The 22,816-nt window shown below is 40.0% G+C and overlaps 1 protein-coding gene across 1 annotated transcript in view; it reads right to left on the bottom strand.

Moving 5' to 3' along the window:
* Positions 1-22,816, bottom strand: part of AMOT (angiomotin) — a 70,248-nt gene that overhangs the window by 6,855 nt on the left and 40,577 nt on the right. The window contains exons 9-10 of the mRNA XM_040999529.1: positions 7,768-7,917; positions 6,821-7,011 (exon numbers count right to left, since the gene is read on the bottom strand). Of these exons, the coding sequence (XP_040855463.1) occupies positions 6,821-7,011; positions 7,768-7,917 (341 nt within the window). The remainder of the gene's footprint in view (positions 1-6,820; positions 7,012-7,767; positions 7,918-22,816) is intronic.

The raw sequence follows: 22,816 nt of genomic DNA, 5'->3' as shown, positions 1-22,816 counted from the left end.
TTAAGGCAAAGGAAGATATGCTGGAAAGACCTAAATAAGATCAGTTCCATTAGGGATGGCTAGTTTCTAGATGACTTACTGCTAGGAGTCTCCAAGATAAAAAGGCTCAACTTCCAGAGTAAATGAAGAGGGTTTTGGCATGGGTGAGGCTTCAAGATTCGCTGAATGACTCCATAACATGTGCACAGTATTGTTTTCAGAACTAGACAGACATCCACCCCAAACCTTCTGGAAGACAGCCCCTTGAACTATTTAGGCCATGGCCAAAAAATATACATATATATATTCCACTTTATTCTAAAGACCACTGTAAAAGGGAAAAGGCTGGATGTTGAAGGAAATCAGCTTATTGTGACCGATGAGCATCAGGATCTACACCTGAGCACTGGAAACAAATGAACAGGCTGGCAGAAAAGACTGGGTAGGCCATGTGAGCTGACAAAGAGGGTCTTTGAGTCGGTCTCACTCAGGGTTCCTATCTAATCTAGATCTGAAACACTCTAGCACCAAATCAATGAGTTTCCCCGGACTAAGCGACTGTTCCCTTGCCAAAGTCCAGGCTATGTAAGGGACTATATCATGTTCCATATGAAAATGTCTTCGGCCATTAATCAAAAGGCCAGTTAATAGGGAAAGCATGTGTTGTGAATGTGCATGCGCACATGCACGTGTGACACAGAGGTATTAGGACAAGGAAAAAATATTGGTGTAATTATATTGGTCTTAAAGAAAACGAGACAATAGGCTGAGAAAACAATGAATTGGCCCTGCTCCCTTAAACTTCCTAAAAGAATGACGATCTGTGAGAAAAATCCAGGCAGATTCTCTGCTGGCAGTCAACTATACTCTCTTAACATTGAAATTGTGACTAGTGCAGGTGTAGATGAAGTGGCAAGGGATGTTAAGGTTGGGAAACTATGTGAACCTTTGCAGAACCACTCTTACTGAAAAGGCTTGCATTTTTTTTTTCTTTTTTGCCAAGTTGAAGACATACCTTGAAACAACAAAGTAACTGTAGAGCACACAGGAAAAAAAAATACAATGGTCATCATTTGCTCAGAATTCTATGCTTTTAACTCTATATTTCCTCTGGTACAATATACTTGGTTCTTGTTCGACTGGATACCTAAGACAAGGCAGTATTGTAGAGTTCTTAGAAGCTTGGGCTCTTACTAGAATCAACACTGCATTCAAATCCCAACTTTTGGAAGTACCCTGTTGCTATCCCCTTCGAGATCTCAGAAAATCACTTAGCTGCCTAAGCTTCAGTCTCTCAATATGCATAATGGGAACAATAGTTGCATCATCATCTCCTGGGGGATAAAATAAAAATTGTGCATGCAACATATATGTGGTTAGGCAGAGAGTAAAGGCAGTAAACAAAGCAAATCAGTGAGAGAGAAGTGCATAGTATTTGAATCTCTTGAATGAGATCAAGTGTAAGAGAGACATGCACAGGTAGAAGAACAACATAAAAGAGTATTACTGGAGAAGAATCCAGTTTCTGGTATAATCTGGAGGCTCTTCCTGCACTACAGAATTCCAGTCGGATGACTGAGGTTTCAAAGCCTTGCCTCTTAAAAGTGCATGGTCTCTAAGGACACTGAGGACTGGAGCGCACGGTTTGTCACAGGGGGAACTAGCCCTGGCTTCCTGCCACTTCCATTGCATAAAAGACCATTCTGCGGACACAGAGCCCTGCCAGCTAATTGATATGGACACTGTGAACTCCTCAGGAATGAAGCCTGAAAATGTGGGGCACTTAGTGAATTCCTACAGGGCTGCCAGGACAGCCCTCAATGTCAATGCTCCTTCTAGAAGACTAGGGCTACTAGGTCAATGGCTTAGACCAAACCAATCAAGCAGTATTTGTAGGAGCAATTTGACCTGCTACCTTGCAGCACTCAAATGTTATCCTTAGGAACATCAGCAAAGAGATTTCTGCTATTGTAAAACACAAAATCTGCAAGTCCCTAATCGCAAATCTGTCAATTTCACTTCAGCCATACTGTGAATTCTTCAGTAAACATTTTTTTTTTCTTTTTTTGGTCAATAAACATACTTCCAATAATCTTCTCATGTATTCCTTTCTCCAATAAAGTTATCCCCATCCCTCTACTCAAGCTCCTTGGTACAATGATAGTACTTGGTACTAGTGACATGCTTTTGTTTATTTAACACATGTAACCTACAGTAAGTGGAAGATGATTTTGAACTTCATGGAAGGCTGATGGGGGAGAAAGATGGATAAGGATAGTCCTTGATTGCAGCAAACTTGCAAAGAAAGGCAAAGAAAAAAGTAAATAATTAGCCATAATGGGAATGAGTTCGATTCTTATTTCAATAGGCAATGAAAAAATAGAGTTTTTGTAAGTGAATGAAATGATCTGAGTTGCGTTTTCAGAAGACACCATTATCTCTTGCTGAAACGTGAGGGGAGGAAGGTCAGAGGAGAAATATACTGGAATCAGGCAGGACAGTAAGTGAAGTGGATTCTAACAATCCCAGCAAGAGATAATGAAAACATGAACAGGTGCAGTGGCAAGGGGAAATGGGAACAGGCTGTAGGAGGTAGAAATGATAAAATTGGGAGACTAAGTGAATGTAGGCGTGAGAGCGGACAATAAGAACTTTGTCGTTCCCGATACAAATGACCAAAAAAGTGACAGACCATTGGTCGTGATAAGAAATGGGAAAAGGGGATTTGTGGAAAGTGCTGCAATGGATTTTGATTTTGAGTGCATCCCAGGTAAAGTGCTGAAAATCTCACTTTTAATGTCAGAGATGTCAGCACAACTATTATGGAGTTACTCATATTATTATTAACAAAGAGCAGGTTCAGCAGAAAAGAAGTATGAGTGTGGAATAAGGAGAAGATGGAAACTGACTTATAATTGCTTACAATGAAGAAACGGGTAGTCGCATGGCCTGTGTGTGAACAGCCTCTACCTCCTGCTATGCTTTTCTTTACTTCTTCCCTTCTAAGATTTATTTTACCCAAAATAAAAATGAAACATTGCGCATTCACTGAAAGCTAACAACTGGATTCAGGAAATACAAACAAATAATTCACATGTGTTATCCTGTTATCCTTTCACTGCTCTTCTGAAATAAATTCACTCCTTGTAAGCTGAAATCCAAAATCTGCCCTGCCAAATTGGGCCTTGTGGGATGGAACATGAGCACTTACTTGGTAATAATTTCCTCTCATCTATATGAAGCAGCAAGTGGGAACTCTCCAGGGATACAACAATATGGACCCTTAATATGGGCAATATTATTGAGACTATTTATAATATTTCCAAGTGAGTACATAATAAGCTTCAAGTATTATCTTATTGAGCAGTTAACAGTCCCTATTCTTTGAGCTACAATATATCTGGGAGGCAGCCAAGTTTAGCAGCTAAAGTGACAAAAAATATAGATATTAAATTCTGTTTTTCTGCCATTTCACAGCCATGTATGATATCCTCTTGTTTCAGCTTCCTCGATAGAAGGGACAACAGAACTTCCCTGGAAATATTGCTGTAAGGATAAACAAGGAGTGGGAAGGACCCAGAAAAACACCTTGAATGGTAACCACTACATGTGTTCGACAAGTAAAATGCCTGTTGAACAAAATAAATGTTCCAGATCTCAAATAGCCATTTTCAAGAAGATAAAGAATCAAATTGACTTTCTATTTCTAGGCAGTCTTAACTTTTAATTAACTAAAATTTACCTTCACATACAACTGACCAATATCATGGAGTTGCTGTGTCTGATGTTTTAGAATTAAAGACAGTTCCAGCACTTTCCATATGGATTAAAATGCCAATGGGAGGGAGAAGGGAATGGAAAGAGGAAGGTAATGTCATTATATTCTTAGAATCGTATGAAAGCTGATAAATATTCATTAACAGTTAAAATTTAAAAATAATGTATTTCCAAAAAATGCCTGTTCTTGGACCCTTTTAGACCAAATCTAGCTTTTTCATATACTGATCTTTTCAGAAATCATTGTATCAACAGCTTCCTCTTCAACAAGGTACTTCATAGAATGAAAGTACTGGAAAGGGTAGAGGCATCAATAGACAATCTAATGTGTCTTCTAACCCAAGAAAAGACATTTGTCTTATATTAATATGTATTATATTATTTGAAAAGGGTAAAAACTGGAGACAATCAATGTCTATCATCAGGTGAGTGGATACATGAACTGTGCTGCATTAATTCCGAGAAACACTGCAAAACTACTCAGCAATAAAAAGGAATAAGCTATTAATAAACACATCAACTCAGATGACTCTCAAACAGGAAGAATAATACAGTAAGACTTCCTTCTCTATGACCCTCTAGGACATAAAATTATAATTTTATGATAGAAGAGAATAAGTTTAAGGAACACAAACACCAAAATGTGTCCTCTCTTGACTACACTAGTGGCCATACTGTTTTATACAACTGTCAACATTCCGACTGTGCACCTGAAATGATACTCTAAAGATTGTTACTAATAGTGAATAGAACAATATTTCTGTTTTAGAACAATCTTTCTGTCTTCTACAATTACTGCTGATACCACCCAAGCAAGATGCCCAAATATGAAATGGGTCATCGATTTATGGATGATTTGATTTGGGATAATGGTAGGCTTGAGATAACACAATACACAGATTGAAGGATTTAAGATATACATCCCCAAATCATTTTTTTTCATTGCTTTCTGTCTCCTTCCTTTCTTCTACTTTCTTCCCTTAGTGAAATATATCTGGCAGCCTATATCCCAGGCACTTAAAATTTATTTTGAAAAGAAAAGATAAAACTTTCACTAAGGAAAGAGAACCAGTGGCCAGATTTCTGGGTGATTTCTGCATTTAGGACTGGGAGGAGGAAGAGAGGGACCAAATGGGATAAGAAAAGGAAAGACTCAGAAAGAAAGACACACAGGTTTTGCTGCACATCATGTCCTAATTCAAAATCTGAAAATAAACAAAAGAGGAATAGGAAACTAATCTCTCTGGCAAAGCGTAAGAAGCACTAAATGACAAATACAATTCAATTCCAGAAATAGTCTGATTTTTGTCTTACAAAAATTAAAAATACAGTCTATCTCCCAATCTCTTCTGTGGGCTGAACTACCAGCATGCAAAAAGACATACAGTCTAGATTCTGGGAACTGGATGGTTTTAACATATGACATGATAAATAGGGATTACATGAACCGTTCTACCTGCTGATGTAAATGAGCTTAATTTACACTAAAATCTACCTTTGCAAGCAAAGAGATTCTAGAAATTCACCAGAAAAGGGTTTCTCCCATGCTTATGAGTTTCAAGGGAAGGAGGAAGGAGTATTTTTTTTTCCTACAAGATCTCCCGTGAGAACCCCTAGCTTTGCTGCATTTTTTAGCTGGACTGCATCTGGACTGCACTCCCTCAAAGCTGGCTGTATCCTTCTAAGCTTCTAAGGATGGGGGAAAATTACTCTGTCATGTCTCTTCACCTCCTGATGAAACCAACGTGCTTTCACTGATAGGACTTTCAAAGTAACCTCTAACCCAGTGCTAGGTATTTCCTCGGGGGCCATCAGATAACATGATGCTTAGCTCTGCTTCTTACCTGCCTACAAACTTGTGACTATATTTCGACACAGGTGGGTTTTGCATTTCTTTCTCAGGAAACCAAGTCAGGAAAGTTTTAGCCCAAAAGAACCTCAAATCAAGCAACGGGCAGTTTTCATCTAGTTCAGCTCTAGGGAGTAGCTCGGAGAGGCAAGATGAATGTAAGATGACTTCTTGGAGAACTGGGAAGATTCTAAAACATTTGCCCACTCTGATTTTCCCTCCCTGATTTAGTATGAGAAGGACAGGAGTGCATCCAGACACTGCTGCCCTAGCATGCATTTGAGCTAACATTCAAACATGCAAAAATAGACAATAAATGCCTAGCTAGAGATCTACGTAGGCTCACATGCCATAGCTCACCTTTGATACTCAACAGACAGAAGAAGTGTATTTGTCACAGTATAACCCAAGTCCTCATTTGATCAGAACCTCCTTGCTGCAGTTTATCTGTCTATTCTTCCATCCTTTCTCCCTTTCTCTCCTCTCCTTCCTTTGGTTCCCAGCTGATGCTTCCGAACAACAGCAAGACAGACACTGCCATCTCCTCCCGAACCAATAACTAATTTTCACGGTTTGAAAAGGAGACAAGAATCAAAAATTTAAAAATCCTCCTGCTATTTTCTCTCCTCTAGCAGATGGAATGAGACTGCTTACATGAGATGAGTTCAGCCTCACAGAGAATGCGGCCTTCAAATATAGACTTTCTCAAAGGGCAGGGATGGACTCATGTTCAGCAGAGCCTTTGACATACCTTGGGAGAGCCAGAGATATCAAGTGACAGCAGCCACTCCTCAGTGACATTTATTTTCTGAGTGGCCTTTCCCTAGAGGGGCTTTCATTCCTGTCCTGGGGCTAAACAGCTTGCACACATGGCTGGAAGAATCAATCAGTGGCTCTAAGGGAAGGAAGGAGGTGGGCAAACATACAGCGGATCCCATCTTCAATTGCTCTGGCTGCGGGGGAAAGCTGAGCCATTATTTCAGTAACTGCAGAAAGCAATCTGCCTTTCCAACTTCCCCAGCTCTCTGACCCTGAATCCACTCCATCCCTACATAATCAGGTGGAAGAAAGCACTTAAAAATGAACTTGGAGAGAGAGAGAGAGAGAGAGAGAGACTACTAAAGAAACCCTGGAAAGGTTCAGGAATCAATTTTCTTTCTGTGGGCTCCCCTCTCACACCCTCGTAAGCCGAGGTCCTCCCAGCTAACTACTGACCTCTGAGCAGCCACGGTGGCAGCAGCGTCCAGAGCAAAATGTCTCATCACATTCTCCTCCAAATACTTCTGCTCCCACTTCGTCATATCAGCTTCCAGGGCCAGAATCCTCTCTTCCTTCTCTCGAAGGAGCTCCATCAGTGCTGCGGCACTGTATTCGGAAACGTTGGTGGGTTGTGTGTTGCCCTGGCGCTGGCGGGGAGGAGGGGGAACAGGCCGAAACCCTTGAGGTTAGTGAGGGAAGAATCATGCTGCCCAAGCCTCATTTGAAGAGTCTCTATTCTTGAAAGATTACTGCCCAGGCTACTGAGGTTGGATTCTAATACAAAGAGAGGTTATGGGCATTGAGATCTCCTGCAGCCCAGGACTTCCCGTCCTGACCTTGGTGACTCCCTTCTTTCAGGTAAGGAGCCTGCCACAGCAAATTGGCATGCGGCTCAGAAAATCCAGGAGTGATGTCAAAATTGTCATTCCCTTCTCACCAGAGACTAACAGACATTGGAACTAAAATACCCAGAATCTAGGTGGTTTTACCCCTAAGTTGTTGTGTGATCCTCAGTGAGTTAGGCAACTTTTTGTGGGGTCTTGATTTTCTCTCATCCAACACCAAGGACAAATATGGCCAGGGAATTTCTAAAGACCATTTTCAACTCTAAAATACCTGGGACTCTGTATAGAGTCTACTGTGTCTGGGGTTCATGTGAAAATAAAAGTTGCAAGATCATTGACATTAAAGATCTTGCTGGGAGAGCAAGCTGAAGAAACAGGCTTTTTGTCTGCAACAGGCTGGCGATCTGCAATAGTGTCAGATGGGGCAAAGCATTTAAAGATGAATAAACGTGTGTGTGTATGCGTGTGTGTGTGTGTATGTGTTCCTAGTAAATGGTAACTGAAAAGTAAGCCATCAGTCATAATCTCATTTGCTTCCTTCCTTTATATTGTCCATACCTGCTGGAGCCTGAGAGATTCCAGCTCTCTCTCCAGGCGAGTCCGCAGGCGGTGTTCCAGCTGCTCCCGCTTCTCACATGCGGCCTGGAGCTGTACGAGGGCTTGCTGCATCTTCTCCACCTTATCTACATACACCTGCTTCTTTTTCAACTGGGAATTCAGGTTGGAAGAATTGAAAAGGGGAGGGGGAGAAAGAGCGACAGGATCAGTTACACAGCCACCAAACATATCCCACTGTTTAGATTGCTTTCTGTAGTATCAAACAACTCTCTCCTTTACCAATCCCGCGCCCCCCCCCAAGTGAACAGTAGTCGATCTTTCATGGATGGCAGATTGTGTTGGATATGGCATTTCTAAAAGTTGGTGGGGAAAACAGAATTCAAAGATAAGTTTAGTTTTGTGCAAATTACTTTTGAAATCCATGCATAGTTTTCTTCCATATGTATTTCCATGAAGTTTTTCAAAATCCTTATGTTTCATATATAGGACACACGTGAGAAATTCTGTTTTACTTTCTTCCTGCTACCTCACTGCCTTTTCTCAGGAAAAGCTGTCCTTAGATGGAAAGTTTTTTAGTTTCCCATTATACGGATGTCCCCACCTCTGATGTTCCTCACTATAACCTGAAAAAAATCTGTAGGAATATGTATGTTATTGGTTATTTCAAAAGGGAAATGCTACGGGACAGGGGGATCTCTAGGGAGATGAGTTCAATTTACCTCCTCTCTAAGTGTCTCAAAGGGTGTTAACTGATGAATGTACCAGGAGACCAAAATTACCTTTTGAAATCTCTGACTCAGGTAATAACTCAAAATAATCCATCACTCTTCTCTTGGAAACTTTCTGTGTCACAAAAGTAAAGCTTCAGCCTTAGTTTCCTCAGTGATCACCAATGATTTGATACTGTGTTGTTCAAAGACCACAGGTGATTTTGCATTTTCTATCCCATGAGCCTGAGTTGATGATCCTAGACTGGTCCTTAACTTTCAAAGATCCTTAATGACCCAAACTAGCGAAATTAAGTCTAGACAGAACCAAGCATGACTCTTCTTCTTTGCAAGCCTATAATCCACACCCAAGAAAGCAAAAAGTAAAAAAGCCAGTTGGGGAATTGGAATGTGAGATCTCTGTGTGGTTGTAATTTACAGGCCAAATCCTGGCTCCTTGCAAATAAAAGCAAGCCTGACCTCAGAACTCTTAAGCAAGGTACATATAACTGCCACACCTAAGATTAGAAGAAAGGGCAGCTTTCACAGCTTGTTACCAACTGCATCGATGATGCCTTTCATAGCATGTGTGCAATATTTCTCAAACCTAGTATTTCAACCTGTGGATTCTTCCTAAGAGGACATCTGTTAGTATCATTCTCATAAAATGGAGATTAGGGATATTTTCACTGTTAAAATATGAAAATCTGAAAGTATTTTGATAATCGTCTGAATAAAAAAATTCTGGAGTTTAATTCTGATTTTTTTCTCTCCAAATCCCCAAGCCCTAAAGCTATCAAGATGGACAAATGTGCTGTAACTTAAGTGCACTCCCTGCATGGCCCATACTTGCCCAGCTGGAGTCAAGGCAAAAGGACCAACCTGACTCCCCTATTGCAGAAACCACATAACTGCTTCATGGGAATAAGTCCAAATCACAGCACTCCAGAAATCCAGTTAGATAACACTGGTACGTTGTACTGACAGCAAAAGCCTCCTTGTCTTATAACTGCCTTTGCTTCAGATTAGAATTGCTGAATTTTGTCAAGGTTGAAAAAAACCTATGTGACAAAATCCTAGCAGACCAACTGTATCCTGCTCCTATGTGGTTGGAAAAGAAAAACATTTACATTTTTTGTACACTGTCTTGATGTTTGCCTTCATACCAAACCTAGTTCAGTCAACCCTTGGAAACCAGTTGAAGGAAGTTCTAAGCCTACCAATATTTTATCCATCTTATCTTTCCCTAGGAATAGAAAACAAATTGAAAAAAAAATCACATTTTTCTCTCCAAATAAGCTTAAACCTTTCTTTTCTGGAGTATGTGATTATTTGTAATAACACTGTTTAGGGCAGTCAAATCTTTAAGGTCATCGATGCCTCTGCCTTTCTATTCACTAAGCTTTGAATAACTGGAGAACAGAAAACATCCTCTATGCTTCATGTTTTGGATTCCTTAATCCTCATAAGCCATTTAAAGTTGAATGCATTTATTTGTGAATCACTTTGGAAACTCTAAGGGAGCAGTACAATGTTAATGTAGAAAATGTTAACTATAATTACTAAGGCTTATGGTACTTATATTAAAGGCGTTTAAACTTAGATAGCATGCAGTTCTTCTCCTGATAGTTAAAATTCTGCAGTGTGAGCTCAGAAAACTGAAAAATAAGCAGTCCAAGGCCATGTGGGTTTCTTTATGTGCTGTCTTTCTTGTGAAAAGAAACTTAAATATCCCAGCCAAATAACCCCTAGTGCTGAGTTAAACCTCTGGAAGGGAAAAGCAATAAAGAGTAAGGCTCAGGGAGTTCTAGTTGGCTGAAGATAGGCATGTAGGTCAAATTCCACAAAGCACGCCAAGACAAATTCCATTATGGTTTGCCACTGGGATGATTTTCCACAAGGTACTAGGACTGGCATCGTTACTGGCATAATTCTCTCATCTCCTTTAAAAGAAGAAAGGCTACATCTCACCCATAAACACCATGATGATCCAAACAAATGTGTAGTCTCTAGATAAGTTAGGGTAGAAAAGATCAACCCTTGAATATTACTATTGGAAGAACCTGTAGATGCAATCAACGAAGTCAGCCATTTTCTAAGTTACATGTTTTGAACGTTGCATCTACATATAGAAAGGAATGAAGATCTATATACTTTAACATCACTGGTATTCCTAATCTTTACATACTTCATTTTCATCCTCATCACAAGGAATTCCCTTCTGTTTTCTGCCTCTCCTCTACAAAGTTATCTCTGGTACAAAGCTCTTCAGATATTGCATTGGGGTAACTAGGTCCCCAATGCCATCATACATGGCTGTGATTCTTTCTTAAGTAAAGAGCGGGGCTATACGGTAAAGTGTTTATGGTCATGAGCTCTAGACCAAATATTGACTCTACATCTTCCTAGGTGTGCAACATGAGGCAATGACTTAAATCTCTCCAAGATTCCTCTTTTATTTCTCCCCGAGTTTGCACTTACTCATTCATCCATAACAGAGATGATGGTGATACAATATATTTCTATCAAGATCAAATGAGATAATATATGAAGTGCCCCAATAGAGTGTCTGGTGCCAAAATGCTTAAAACTGACTTATTTATTGTTTGGGGCAAAAAAAGTGTACCAAGTCAGACATGTTCCAGTCATCTTAAGCTTCTGATAGCCTTAACATCAACTTCATTCTTTTGATAGTTTTAATGATCACTTCATCTAATTAGAACATTAAAATGAAGATATTTTCTCTACAGAAGTCATGTAGCTGGGGGCCTCAAATATTCCATGAAATAAGCTACAGATATCCTTATAGGAGAAAAGCTGTTCATTGGAGATACAATTAGAAGGAACCACAAGGATATGCAAGGACATTAAATTCTTTCAAAATGACATGATCTGGTGTGTATATCCATCATATACTTGTCTTATGATCAAAGATCTGTTTGAAGACCTTTAGGTAGATGTTATTCTCTCTATATCAAGCTTTCCCTCTTTCCCTCGTATAAACATCACAAATGTCCATTTGGTAGCACAACATAAGCAAAGGAATGAAATGGCAATCAAAAGATTTGAGTTCTAGTCCTAGCTCTGCTACATCTCACAGCTTGCTTCCCTGTTCTCTATCTGAGTCCACATTTGTTTAAAAAACAAAAGCGGCCCAGTGTGATAGCATAGTGATTAAAGTCCTCGTCTTGACCATGCCAGGATCCCATATAGGTGCTGGTTCTAATCCCAGCAGCTCCACTTCCCATCCAGTTCCTTGCTTGTGGCCTGGGAAAGCAGTTGAGGATGGCCTACAACCTTGGGACCCTGCACCCATGTGGGAGACCCAGAAGAGGCTCTTAGCTTCGGATTGGCTCAGCTCCAGCTGTTATGGCTGTTTGGGGAGTGAACCATCAGATGGAAGGTCTTCCTCTCTGTCTTTCCTCCTCTCTGTATATCTGAGTTTTCGATAAAAAGAAATAAATCTTAAAAACCAACAAACAAAAAAACAAGGAGTGTTTTATCAGGAAAGCAAATCAAACCCAGCCACAGCCACACCCACTGATTAACATATTGCCTAGGACTAACTTTTCAGCTACCATAACAGAGTTGAGCAGTTGCATCAGAAATTGCATGGTCCACAATACCAAATACGTTTAGTATGTGGACCATTATAGAAAATCTTTGCTGAGGCCTGAAAATGTTTTCAAACTGTGGCCCTAATGTTTGTGTAGGTACTTTAGGGGCCTCTAAAAGGGCCTAAAGTTCTACAAAAAGCTTCATTTGTAAGATTGTCTTCCTGTAATGAAGGTAGACTCCCAATGAAACTTGGAAGTATGCCTAGACAACAAAAAGTTACAATTCCTACTACTGACCACACCAATAATACTATGACCCATGTAAAGAGTAAAAAGTTGGAACCATTTCTCTTTCATCTCTGTTTTGAAGTGATTGTCCCCTGATGATATTCAATACAAACATGGCTAGGGGCTACTTTGCTCATCTTAGGAAATGACCCTTTCCTGTTTCAATGTGCAGTTTTGTGGTATCAAATCTAATTATTTTTGCTGTGAATTTTACCTTTTCCTACTTCATAGTTATTTGTATCTTTTTCAATAACTTCTTGTGATTCATTAATTGATCACCCGTAAGAGATGGCTTGATTGCTTGTAACACTGCTTTTGCTACATCTCATGGATAATTATGTTCTAGTTTTAATTGTAATTTCTGCAGCACCACATGGGTCATACAGTAGCATCAATTTCTACTAGAAGGTTTTTGATATTCGTTTTTATCACTTTAGCAATGCACTGGCTTTTTGTAGTATGCTTGTTAACTTCATGTTGATGAAAATTTACTCTTTCTCCTTGTTGTGGACTGTGTTTTCTGGCTCTGTATTTAGGGGGATGTATAATAGAAATGTAGCAGAGATTGCTATATTCACCTGTGAAGACAAAGTGCAGTGTATCTCTATGCATGCAGAACACAGATGGACTCCCAGAGGAACAGCTGGAAATATCCTAACAGTTAGGATGCTGGACTCTGACAGTGTCCATGCCCACATTGTCGGGAAACACCTCAATGACAGCGTGATGGACTTGTGGCTGTTCATGAAGGACCACCATTGGTGTTGGAGGACCACCACTAGTGGGGAGGTCAGTACGGGGAAGGGAATTTGTAGAGGGGGATGGGAAGTCCCAAAGCCTATGGAACTGTATCATAAAACAATAATAAAACAATTTTTTAAATACTGTCTTCCTGTATGTGTTTATGTGTCTGTGCAAACACACACACTCACATATGCGGGTGCACACACATTCATCATTATTGTCTGTTGTACCTAGAGACACAGGCCTGACAAATTATCTTGTTCCATCATCTTTTCACATTTAACGCATCAGTGTGGTTCAATAACTTCAAGTTCCTAAATAACTTTTAATGTTTCACCCCTCATTGATTTTGGACACAATATTCTCTGCTTACGAATGCCTTGTCCCATGAGGTTTTAAGGAACCAAATTTTTGAAACAATTAGATTAACAGATAGCCCAAGATTATCTTTACAGGCTAATTAATTCCCAAATTCTGAGCCCTCTTTTCATCTTCACCAGTGGACAATATCTAAGAGACCTAGACAAAATGGTGTCCTAGGATTGTTAAGAAAGATTCTTAGATACAAAAAAGAAAAAAGAAAATCTGGCTTCAATTTGTGTGCTAGATACTTAAGAGACAGATCATATGTGCGCACGCCCCACTGTCTTAGATGATTGATGTTTCTGTGTTTTTAGTGTTCAAAGAAGTGGAAGTTCACTTGAGAAGTTTCTAAAGCCAAGGTAGTAGCTCAGGTCTCACTTCAAGCAAAAATAAGTTTTCAGAACCACTGATTAGGACTCTGGGTTTCTTATCTAGAGGGCCAGTACCCTTGAGAACTTAGAAGCAACCAAGTAAATCCATCATTTAAATCAAATTCTCCCTGAGTATTCTGTGACTGTAGGAGATCATTCCATCCATTAATGTTTTATTGCCAAATGCTAATGTTCAGTAATTTTTCCTGTGTACTTATTTTGCCTTTATACCAACGGTTCTCAAGTGAAAGTGATCTCCCCCTTCTGCTGCACAGGGTTGGAAGTGCACTGCTCCGGCATTTGGTAAAAGCAGCCAGGGATGCCACCAGCCATCCCATATTACACAGGACACCCCCTGCTTCCACTAGGACCGAAGCATTTTTTAGTCCCAAATGCCCATAATGCAGAAGTTGAGAAACCTTGCTCAGCACTTCAATCCTGCTGTGTATCACCTTCATGCCACAACTGAAACAACTGCTTATATTCACAATGTAAAGTTATCACAGTTCCTTCACTCACAGAGCTCTAGCTGACTTCTGGCTTTCTCACTATGAAACTCAGTGGGTCCCAGTCTGCTGACACTCCCAATGATCACTCCATTGATGCCATCACTTATTTTTCCAGTCTTAGAATCTTGGAATAAAATGTTCTTTCTTTTTTCCTTTTTCCACTGTAACCAATCTGTCGCCATATCATAGTTATTAAAACATTATTCAGATTCTCTCATTCCCTTTGTTTTTTACAGTTAGTAGTTTGAAAGCTCTTCTTTGCCAAGTGAATTACTGTAGTAATGACGTAACATGTTTCAATTGCTCTTTCATTCTACACAGAGGTATACATGTGCATACACACACACAGAGTCCATCTTCCATAAAATCACCATCACTGACTTTCTGAAGTAGCTCATCATGACACTGCCTTATCTATGAACCAAAGAAAACTTGTGAGACTACATTCATTCAGTTAGGGACCTACTATAAGCAAGGTATCATTAGTCTTCTCTCCGTTCTGTAAACTGGAGCTCCTTGGTTTCCCATTCATCTTGATCCACTTGTCTTTCAACCTACCACCCAATCTACTGCGGTAGTATCTAGTCAACCCAGATCTGGTTCTTTGATGGCCCTTAAAAATGCTTTTGTTAATCAATCTAGGTAATTATTGCCTAAAAATTCTACCAGCTCTACTATGATCAAACTGCATTCATCTGACAATTCCTTCATTCCTTCTGAACAAATAATCTAAGTCTTCATAGTCTTACTTGGTTCTAACTACTATCTTTTCCCTATAGCTTCTTATTTTCATGTGTCTTCTATAAACATACTTGTATACCGGAGTCCAGCTCCAGCTGAGTTCGGAGCTCAAGAAGGGTGCATGAAATAGGCGTAGAGAGAAGAAACGGACCAGTACAATTCCAAGAACATCGTGGACCATGTGAGAAAGCTGTCTGCTTTTTACGATTCATCAAGGAAGTGTGTTCCAGAGGAGGAGTAGTCGGGGAGGACGGGGCATAAGCATCTGTCCCCATATCCAGTGTTTGTCTCCATACTGTCCAAATAGCATAGGTTGAGGAAGGCATGTCAGCTCTCCCGTGGCTCTGATACCACCTCTTTATGTCATTCCCTGCCTGATCCCAGATTTGTAAATCTAAATTTCCCTCCTCTGGGAACCAAGGACTAATTGTCCTTATAAACTGTAAAAATCCTGAAAGTTCTTTTTTGCTAACCTTACTTGTAAGATTTCAACTACGTGTGGATTTATTCATTAATTCAAGTATTTCCTGAGTGCTTATTATGTGCCAGGATTTTTCCTATGCCTGAAAGTAGGAACAACATACTGGGAAACAAGATGAAGACCTTGCTATCTCTCTTTGGTTTTAATTCTTAGCTCAATAATCACTGAACTCCTGGTGATCAGGTAATACTAGCTCTCACATAAAGAACAAATATGACCACAATATAGACTAGCAACAATAAAATGCATGTGCAATAAAAAAAAAAATAGCTTCATAAATGTATTCACTTGGCCAAGTTAACATAAGAGTTTCAAATCAGGACCACTCAGAGGTAAATTTTAAAGTGAAATCAGGAATCAGAGAAAGAACAGCAGGGAGCTAATCTAATGAAAAACAAAGCAAATACTTTCGAGCTCAATTAATTATATTTTCCTACTGCACTTCTGTAATAATTTGAACCCTTTCCTAAGTATTTGGCAAGTCCCTTAACCCCCTTCTGACTCAGGAAAATCCGATCCCTGCAAATGAATACCACGTGATGGCATCTCTTCCCTCCTCCCAACAACTGTGAGTGTCTTTCAAATGTATTTTTTTAAGGGATGGCTATACACAAAATTACTTCTAGAGTCCCTAAGGGTATTAACACTGGTCTCAGCTATCTGCAAGGAAATGACTTAGCCATTTACCTTCCAATATATTCACTGATAGACAAAGATTCAGCTTAGAAATTTTAGAATTAAGAGATCTGGGGATTTCTTTTCGATTTTTCACTAACTATATCACTGATTCTATCATATGATCTGTTAAAAAGGAAAAAAACTTTCAAGGAAACACTAAGAAATAACTAGATCTAATAACTAAGGGGAGGGAGGGAGACAATGAATACTATTTGGATGAACTTCAAAATACAGAAATCCTCCATGAGCTAAAAGGGCACTGAGTCTAATAACATAGAACTGCTTTTCCTCTTCCCTTCTATTGTCCAGAACTCCACTCACTGTTTCATAAACAGCACAACTGAAGTGTATTTTGTTTACTACTTTCTTTACTTCATGCAGCTGGTTACATGTTGCTCCATGGGTCTGCAGTGATTTTTACCTTAATCTGATTTAGTCTTACTGGGGAGCCCCTGGCTCCAAGTAAGGGTTCACACTGAAGCAATTTGGTAACACTACACTGGTATTAGCAAGCTGCCTCTGTCTTGCCAAAGGGCTGTGGTCCACTAGTGAATATTAAAAGAGTTAAAGAGTAAAAACAGTCTCTAAAAACTTGCAACCTCAGAAATGGTGTTCATGTTCTAAAGGAGACCAACAAGATATCCATAAGTCTCCCAATTTGGGACATTCAAAAGCTAAATCATAGCAAAAGCTTAAGACTTGAACTCACAGTAGTTCCTTCATCTCTTTTGGATTGGAGAGCTAATTTCCTTCTTTTTTTTAATATATTAGGTAGATAACGCTTCTCGGCCTTTTGGCTAAGAGCAAGTGTAATATATTGGGTAGAGCTATATCCATGTGAAAGAAACACTGCAACGTCATCCTTAGAGAAAATGCTCTCTAAATAAATAACTCATCAGAAGAATATCCTGGAAAATTTCTGAGTAAATGTATTCTTTATCTGAATTCTGTCAAAACTATAAATGCATACATATTTTATACCCTCAGATCTTCCATCTAAATTTTAGATCTTGTATCATGACCACTATGTTATGATAGATTCACCTATTGTTGTGAGAAAAATAGGTTTAAGTAGCAGATAAGGCATCTTCCTCTAATATTGGAAAAAGTGAAGTCTAGTATGGTGCTCTGTGAATAGATGTGGTAGAAGAAAATCGTGTACATTTAATCAAGGGCAGAAAAGAATCAAATAAATGCTCTAGAAAGAAAGGAAAATGTCAAGCTTTAAGAAGCATGGTGGAAACCAAGTGAAACTGCACAGTTTTGGAAAACTGAGTGACAAGGCATTAATGATCTGGAAAATGCACTGGTTACTCCAACAAGAGCTAGCAACAGTGTCTACAACACCACCAGCCGCTACAGTTCAGAAAAGGTTAACATTTTAGCCTCTACTCCCTGAATGTCTATGGCTTTCATTGTAGCCGAAAGCTAAAGCGCCAAGGCTCACTGGCCTCCTTCTGCCAGCCCTCCCACATTTTTGTCTGTCCCTTCCTGTGCACTGTGCTCAGTAAGCAGCCCATCCACAGCATCTTCCCTCTTTGATCTTGCCAAGGCCTTTTTCCCACCACGCCTGAAACAATTACCCAAGCAGCAGCTTCAACTCTGGATCATCATAAGACAGCAGCTAGCCAGAAGCCTGAAGTGCCTTGAGCCTTCGGAGAGGATGTGCCATGCATCCGTTGCAACTCTCCAGTGGGGTCAAATTGGTAGGGGGCGGGGAAGTTCTCTTTGAGTGAGAGAATGCTAAGGCTGCGGGTAGGGGACACAGAGCTCTTTTGACTTGAGTTTAATGAGCCTCCACTTCAATGGGAGCTACGTGTTCCGAAAGATAAGGGCAAGGACGGAAAGGCACCATTTACCACGTCTGGCTGCTTGCTGCACAGGCTGCAGACCAGTGTGTCAAGGCTTGGACCGCAGGGACTGAGTAAAAAGTCAGAGCCGTTTTTAACTTTGGATGCTATCCTCTCCCTGGCCTGATACCTTTCTGGATATCAGTGGTAAGTAGGGTCCTTAGAAGAACCTATGTTGAACTTGGAAGAGAAGGGAAGTTGTCACTTCAGGGCAGACATTCCCTATTAGCCTGGGGCAACACTGCTTCTTAGGGCACAGTGATTGTGGAGAACCAAAGGCAAGATTTAATGGGATTAGAAAGAGAGAATGAATTTCAGGAAATGAATCTAAATGAAGTCTTTAAAGAAAGGAAGACATAAATGGCTGCAAGGGTTCAGGGATCCTTCAAGTAGTCAACATCTTTCCCTAAGCATCTTGATGCAATGAGAAATAACTTCTTGAATAACTCTGTATTCAAAAAGTTGACAAAATACTCTGCAGGGGAAAAAAAAAGAAAAAGAGGACTAATTTGAGGAAGCTTTCTTAATTCTAGGTAAATTATAAAGGATTTTCTTGAAGAATTTTTAAGGCCTGAGAAAAGAAGGAAAGTTTGTGGTGTTAAGTGCAATCCATAAGTCTGTTATCTGTTCATATATGACACATCTAGCATGTCCTTCCTGCAGACATGGCTTTGCCACAGCAGCAGAAGGAACAGCTTTATTCTTCATCATTTAAGATTGTTCACTGATTTTTCTGAGGGAAACACAGTGTAGGCTCCTTGTTAGATCAGTTCTAGAGTTATCAGCATCTTATAAATATTTCAGGGTGATCCCACTTCAACATTTAAAGAAGAAAGACAAAAAAATTTAAAGAAAAAAGATGAGCAAATGATTGGCACAGCAATTAAGACACCACTTGGGACACCTCAATCTGATGTTGCTGGGCCTATATTTCAGCTTCAGCTCCACTTACAGTAGCAACACCCTGCTAATGTGCACCCTGGGTAGCAGCAGCTCAAGTACTTGAGTCCCTGCCACTCACATGAGAGATCCTAACTCAGCTTCCCAACTCCAGGGCTTCCCTGGCTCAGCTCCAGCTGCTGTAGTTATCTGGAGGCTGGCAATTACTGATGGGAAAATCTCTTTGTCTCTCTGCCTTTCAAAAACAAAAATAAATTTTAAGAATTTAAAGAACGAGAAATTTTAGTAACTAATGGGAGATCGGGTCATAGTGACAAGCAAAACCTTGAATAGCAGTTCTATATTTGAGAATAAGAGAAATTTTGCTTTGAACATTATAGGAAAGACCAGACAAACAAGACCAAAAAAAAAAAAAAAAAAAACAAAGCAAAAATGAAAATAAGAACCAGTTAATTTTCCCTGAAACATGATCATCCAAGTCTTTCTATGTATGAGAAGTGATCCAGCTATATATTACATGGCCTCTGGGAGTGTCCTAGGCGTGGATCTATACTCCCACTCCCCAGTCAAATGTCCCACGTCCCCTAGCACACTGAATCTCCCACAATTAAACTATGTGAAACTGAAAGCTGGATGGTGGCTAAAATATTAACAGTATCTTATGAGCCATGTGAACTCTGGTCACTAGATATCATATTTCAGTTCTAGCTCAAACATCTTTAAATTGTAAAGGTATATTTGTGGGGGGGGAGGGGGGCAGGCCCCTGGAAAAGTACAACAAATCTCTGGAATAAATGACCAAAAAACCTCAGATGGCTGAAGCTACAGATGTATTTCAGAAAACTGTTTCAGCGACACCTGCAACATGAAGAACTAGCGACGAACATCTTCTTGCAACACCTATGTTACTTTCATGATTAGACACCAATTGCCACTCTGCCCTCAGATACTTCAAAGCAATATGGGTACAAGGTCTTTGTGCCCATCTTTTTCTGAGTGACTGGATACTCTTTCCCAAAGGGACAACCTAATGGTAGAGATACTTCATTCTTGACTTAATGTGAACAATTCAGTCATGGAGTCTTTTGAAAAGAAGAGTCCATGGGTAGACATCTGGCTTAACCATCAAGACAGCCTTTGGGATGTCTATACCCTTGGGTCAAATTTCACCTTTGCTTCTAATTCCAGCTTCCTGCTAATACGCAGTTAGGGAGGTAGCAGGTGTCGGCCCAAGTACTTGGATCTCTGTCACCTATGCAGGAAATTTAGATTGAGTTCTTGACTCCCATCTTCAGCCTGGTCTAGGTCTAGCTGTTGTGGGTATTTGGGGAGTAAAGCAGATGAGAGATTTCTGTTCCTTTCTCTCTGTGTCTGTCAAATAAATAAAAGTAACTAATTAAAAGAAAAACATAAAAGGCCCAACAGTTGAAACAAGTTTTTTTAAAAATTAAAAGTTGCAGAGGTTACTAAGTCTGAACAAGCACCCACATGATCCTTTTGGAAGTAGAACGAGAGAATGATTCAGACATGAACACAGGCTACAGGGTTTAGGGAAGGAAGAGTTATAAGATAACAGTTTTATTCCTGGCTCTACCCAACATTTGCCATGTGACCACCAGTGAGCTATTTCTCAGCAGGTCTCTCAGTTTGGCTTTTTCTGAAAGAATCCAGCCTTACACCATTACCATTCTGTAATTTTCTGCGAAATGTACTTGCAAAAAAGGGAAAAGGAATATATGAATTGTAGCAATAAATAAATAAATAAATAGTGTGCTAAGCTCCCTAGACCTGGACCAGATAAATACAAGGCTTCCTCATTTCTTATCAAACAACTTACCATGAGGATAGATCTGTTTTGGTGCAAATAATATTTAAAGGTTTGTTTGAAAAGCAAATGGAAAGGGGAAGAGTTGGAGAGAAGAGGAGAGAGAAAGAGAGGAGAGGAGAGGAGAGGAGAGGAGAGGAGAGGAGAGGAGAGGAGAGGAGAGGAGAGGAGAGGGGAGGGGAGGAGAGGAGGGATGGGAGGGGAAGAGAGGAGAAAAGAAGCGAGGTGAGGAAAGGGAAAGAGGAGGGGAGGGGAGGGGCAGGAAGGAGAGGGGAGGGAAAAGAAGGGATGGGGATCCATTCTCCAAATAGCACCAATAATCAGGTCTGGGTCAGGCTGCAGCTATGTACCATGAACCACATCCAGGTCTACTATATGAGTCACAAGGGCCCAAGCAGTTGGCCTATCCTCTGCTGCCCTCCCAGGCACACTAATAGGAAGCTAGACTGGAAGCACAGCAGCAGAGGCTCAAACCAATACTCTAATACAAAAACTTTTTTGAAGAGCCTTCATATTTCTGATATAGACAACAGGATATTAACCTGATGCTGTGTAAATTAAAGTTAACCCTTAAGCAATTAGCCTAAAGCACATCATGGATGACAAGTACTGCTTGTAGGTAACGTAAGAAGCTTCTGTACAGCAAGGGAAACAATCAACAAAGTAAAAAAGCAACCCACAGAGTGGGAGAAGATCTTTGCACACGATATAGGCGATAGGGGGCTAATTTCCAGGATATATAAAGAACTTCAAAACAACCAAAAAACCAAAACAAACAAGCCACTCAAGAAATGGGCACGGGAAATGGGCAAACATTTCACAAAGGAACAAGTCCAAATGGCAAACAAACATATGAAAAAATGTTCCAGCTCCCTAGCAATAAGGGAAATCCAAATTAAAACATCGATGAGGTACCACCTAACACCAGTAAGATTGGCCCACATAAACAAGAACACCAACGACGCTTGCTGGCGAGGATGCGGGGAAAAGGGAACCCTACTCCACTGCTGGTGGAGCTGCAAATTGGTACAGCCTTTATGGAAATCAGTCTGGAGAACACTCAAACAACTCAAAATCTGCATACCATATGACCCAGCAATAGCACTCCTAGGAATATATCCAAAACACCTGTTTTACGACAAACCAACATGCATCCCTATGTTCATTGCAGCACAATCAGTAATTGCAAAAACATGGAAGCAACCGAAATGCCCATCAGCAGAAGATTGGATAAGAAAGCTTTGGTTCATCTACTCCATGGAATACTACTCAGCTATTAAAAAAAACAAAATGCAGTTCTTTGTGGCTAAATGGGTACAACTGGAAACTATAATGCTAAGGGAAATGAGCGAATCCCAAAAGATTAGATACCACATGTTTGCCTTGATTTAACCTGTAATTTTTTGTTTGGTTGTTTGTTATTTTTTTTTTTTTTGAACCTGTCATTGATACTGTCTCAACCCAGATGTTTCGAAGAAGGGAACTTGCATTATTTTTAACATATTGTTTACCCAATACTATGTCAATTAATTCCATAATGTTGTATATTGATACTGTGGCCTCGTTGGGGCTTTTAACTGACTGGATCTTTACTCTGTTAGACCTATTTTCAGACCATAGAAGGTCTCCCCAAGAGGCCACTGAACTTATCTGGACAATAAGACGCTGAACTTTATGCTAGGCATGTGTCTGCAAGCAATGAATCTCAACCGAACTTGAACTATGGTTATGCAACAAGGTGGAGGAATCCACCATGGGGGGAGGGGTATGGGAGGGGTGGGGGGAATCCCCAGCGCCTATGAAACTGTACTACACAATACAATGTAAGCAACAATAATAAAAAAAAAAAAAAAAAAAAAAAACAATAAAATAAAAATAAATAAAAAAAAAAAAAAAAAAAAAAAAAAAAAAAAAAAGAACCACAACACAACTCCAACCAGGATTGTCATGCCCCAAAAAGAAAGCTGAGGGCCCGGTGTGACAGCCTAGTGGCTAAAGTCCTTGCCTTGCACACGCTGGGATTCCATATGGCTTC

The sequence above is a fragment of the Ochotona curzoniae genome, unplaced genomic scaffold, assembly GCF_017591425.1.
Source record: "Ochotona curzoniae isolate NIBS_2020 unplaced genomic scaffold, NIBS_Ocur_1.0 scaffold_1852, whole genome shotgun sequence".
Classification (NCBI taxonomy): Eukaryota; Metazoa; Chordata; class Mammalia; order Lagomorpha; family Ochotonidae; genus Ochotona; species Ochotona curzoniae.
This window is presented reverse-complemented; position numbering and strand designations above follow the sequence as displayed.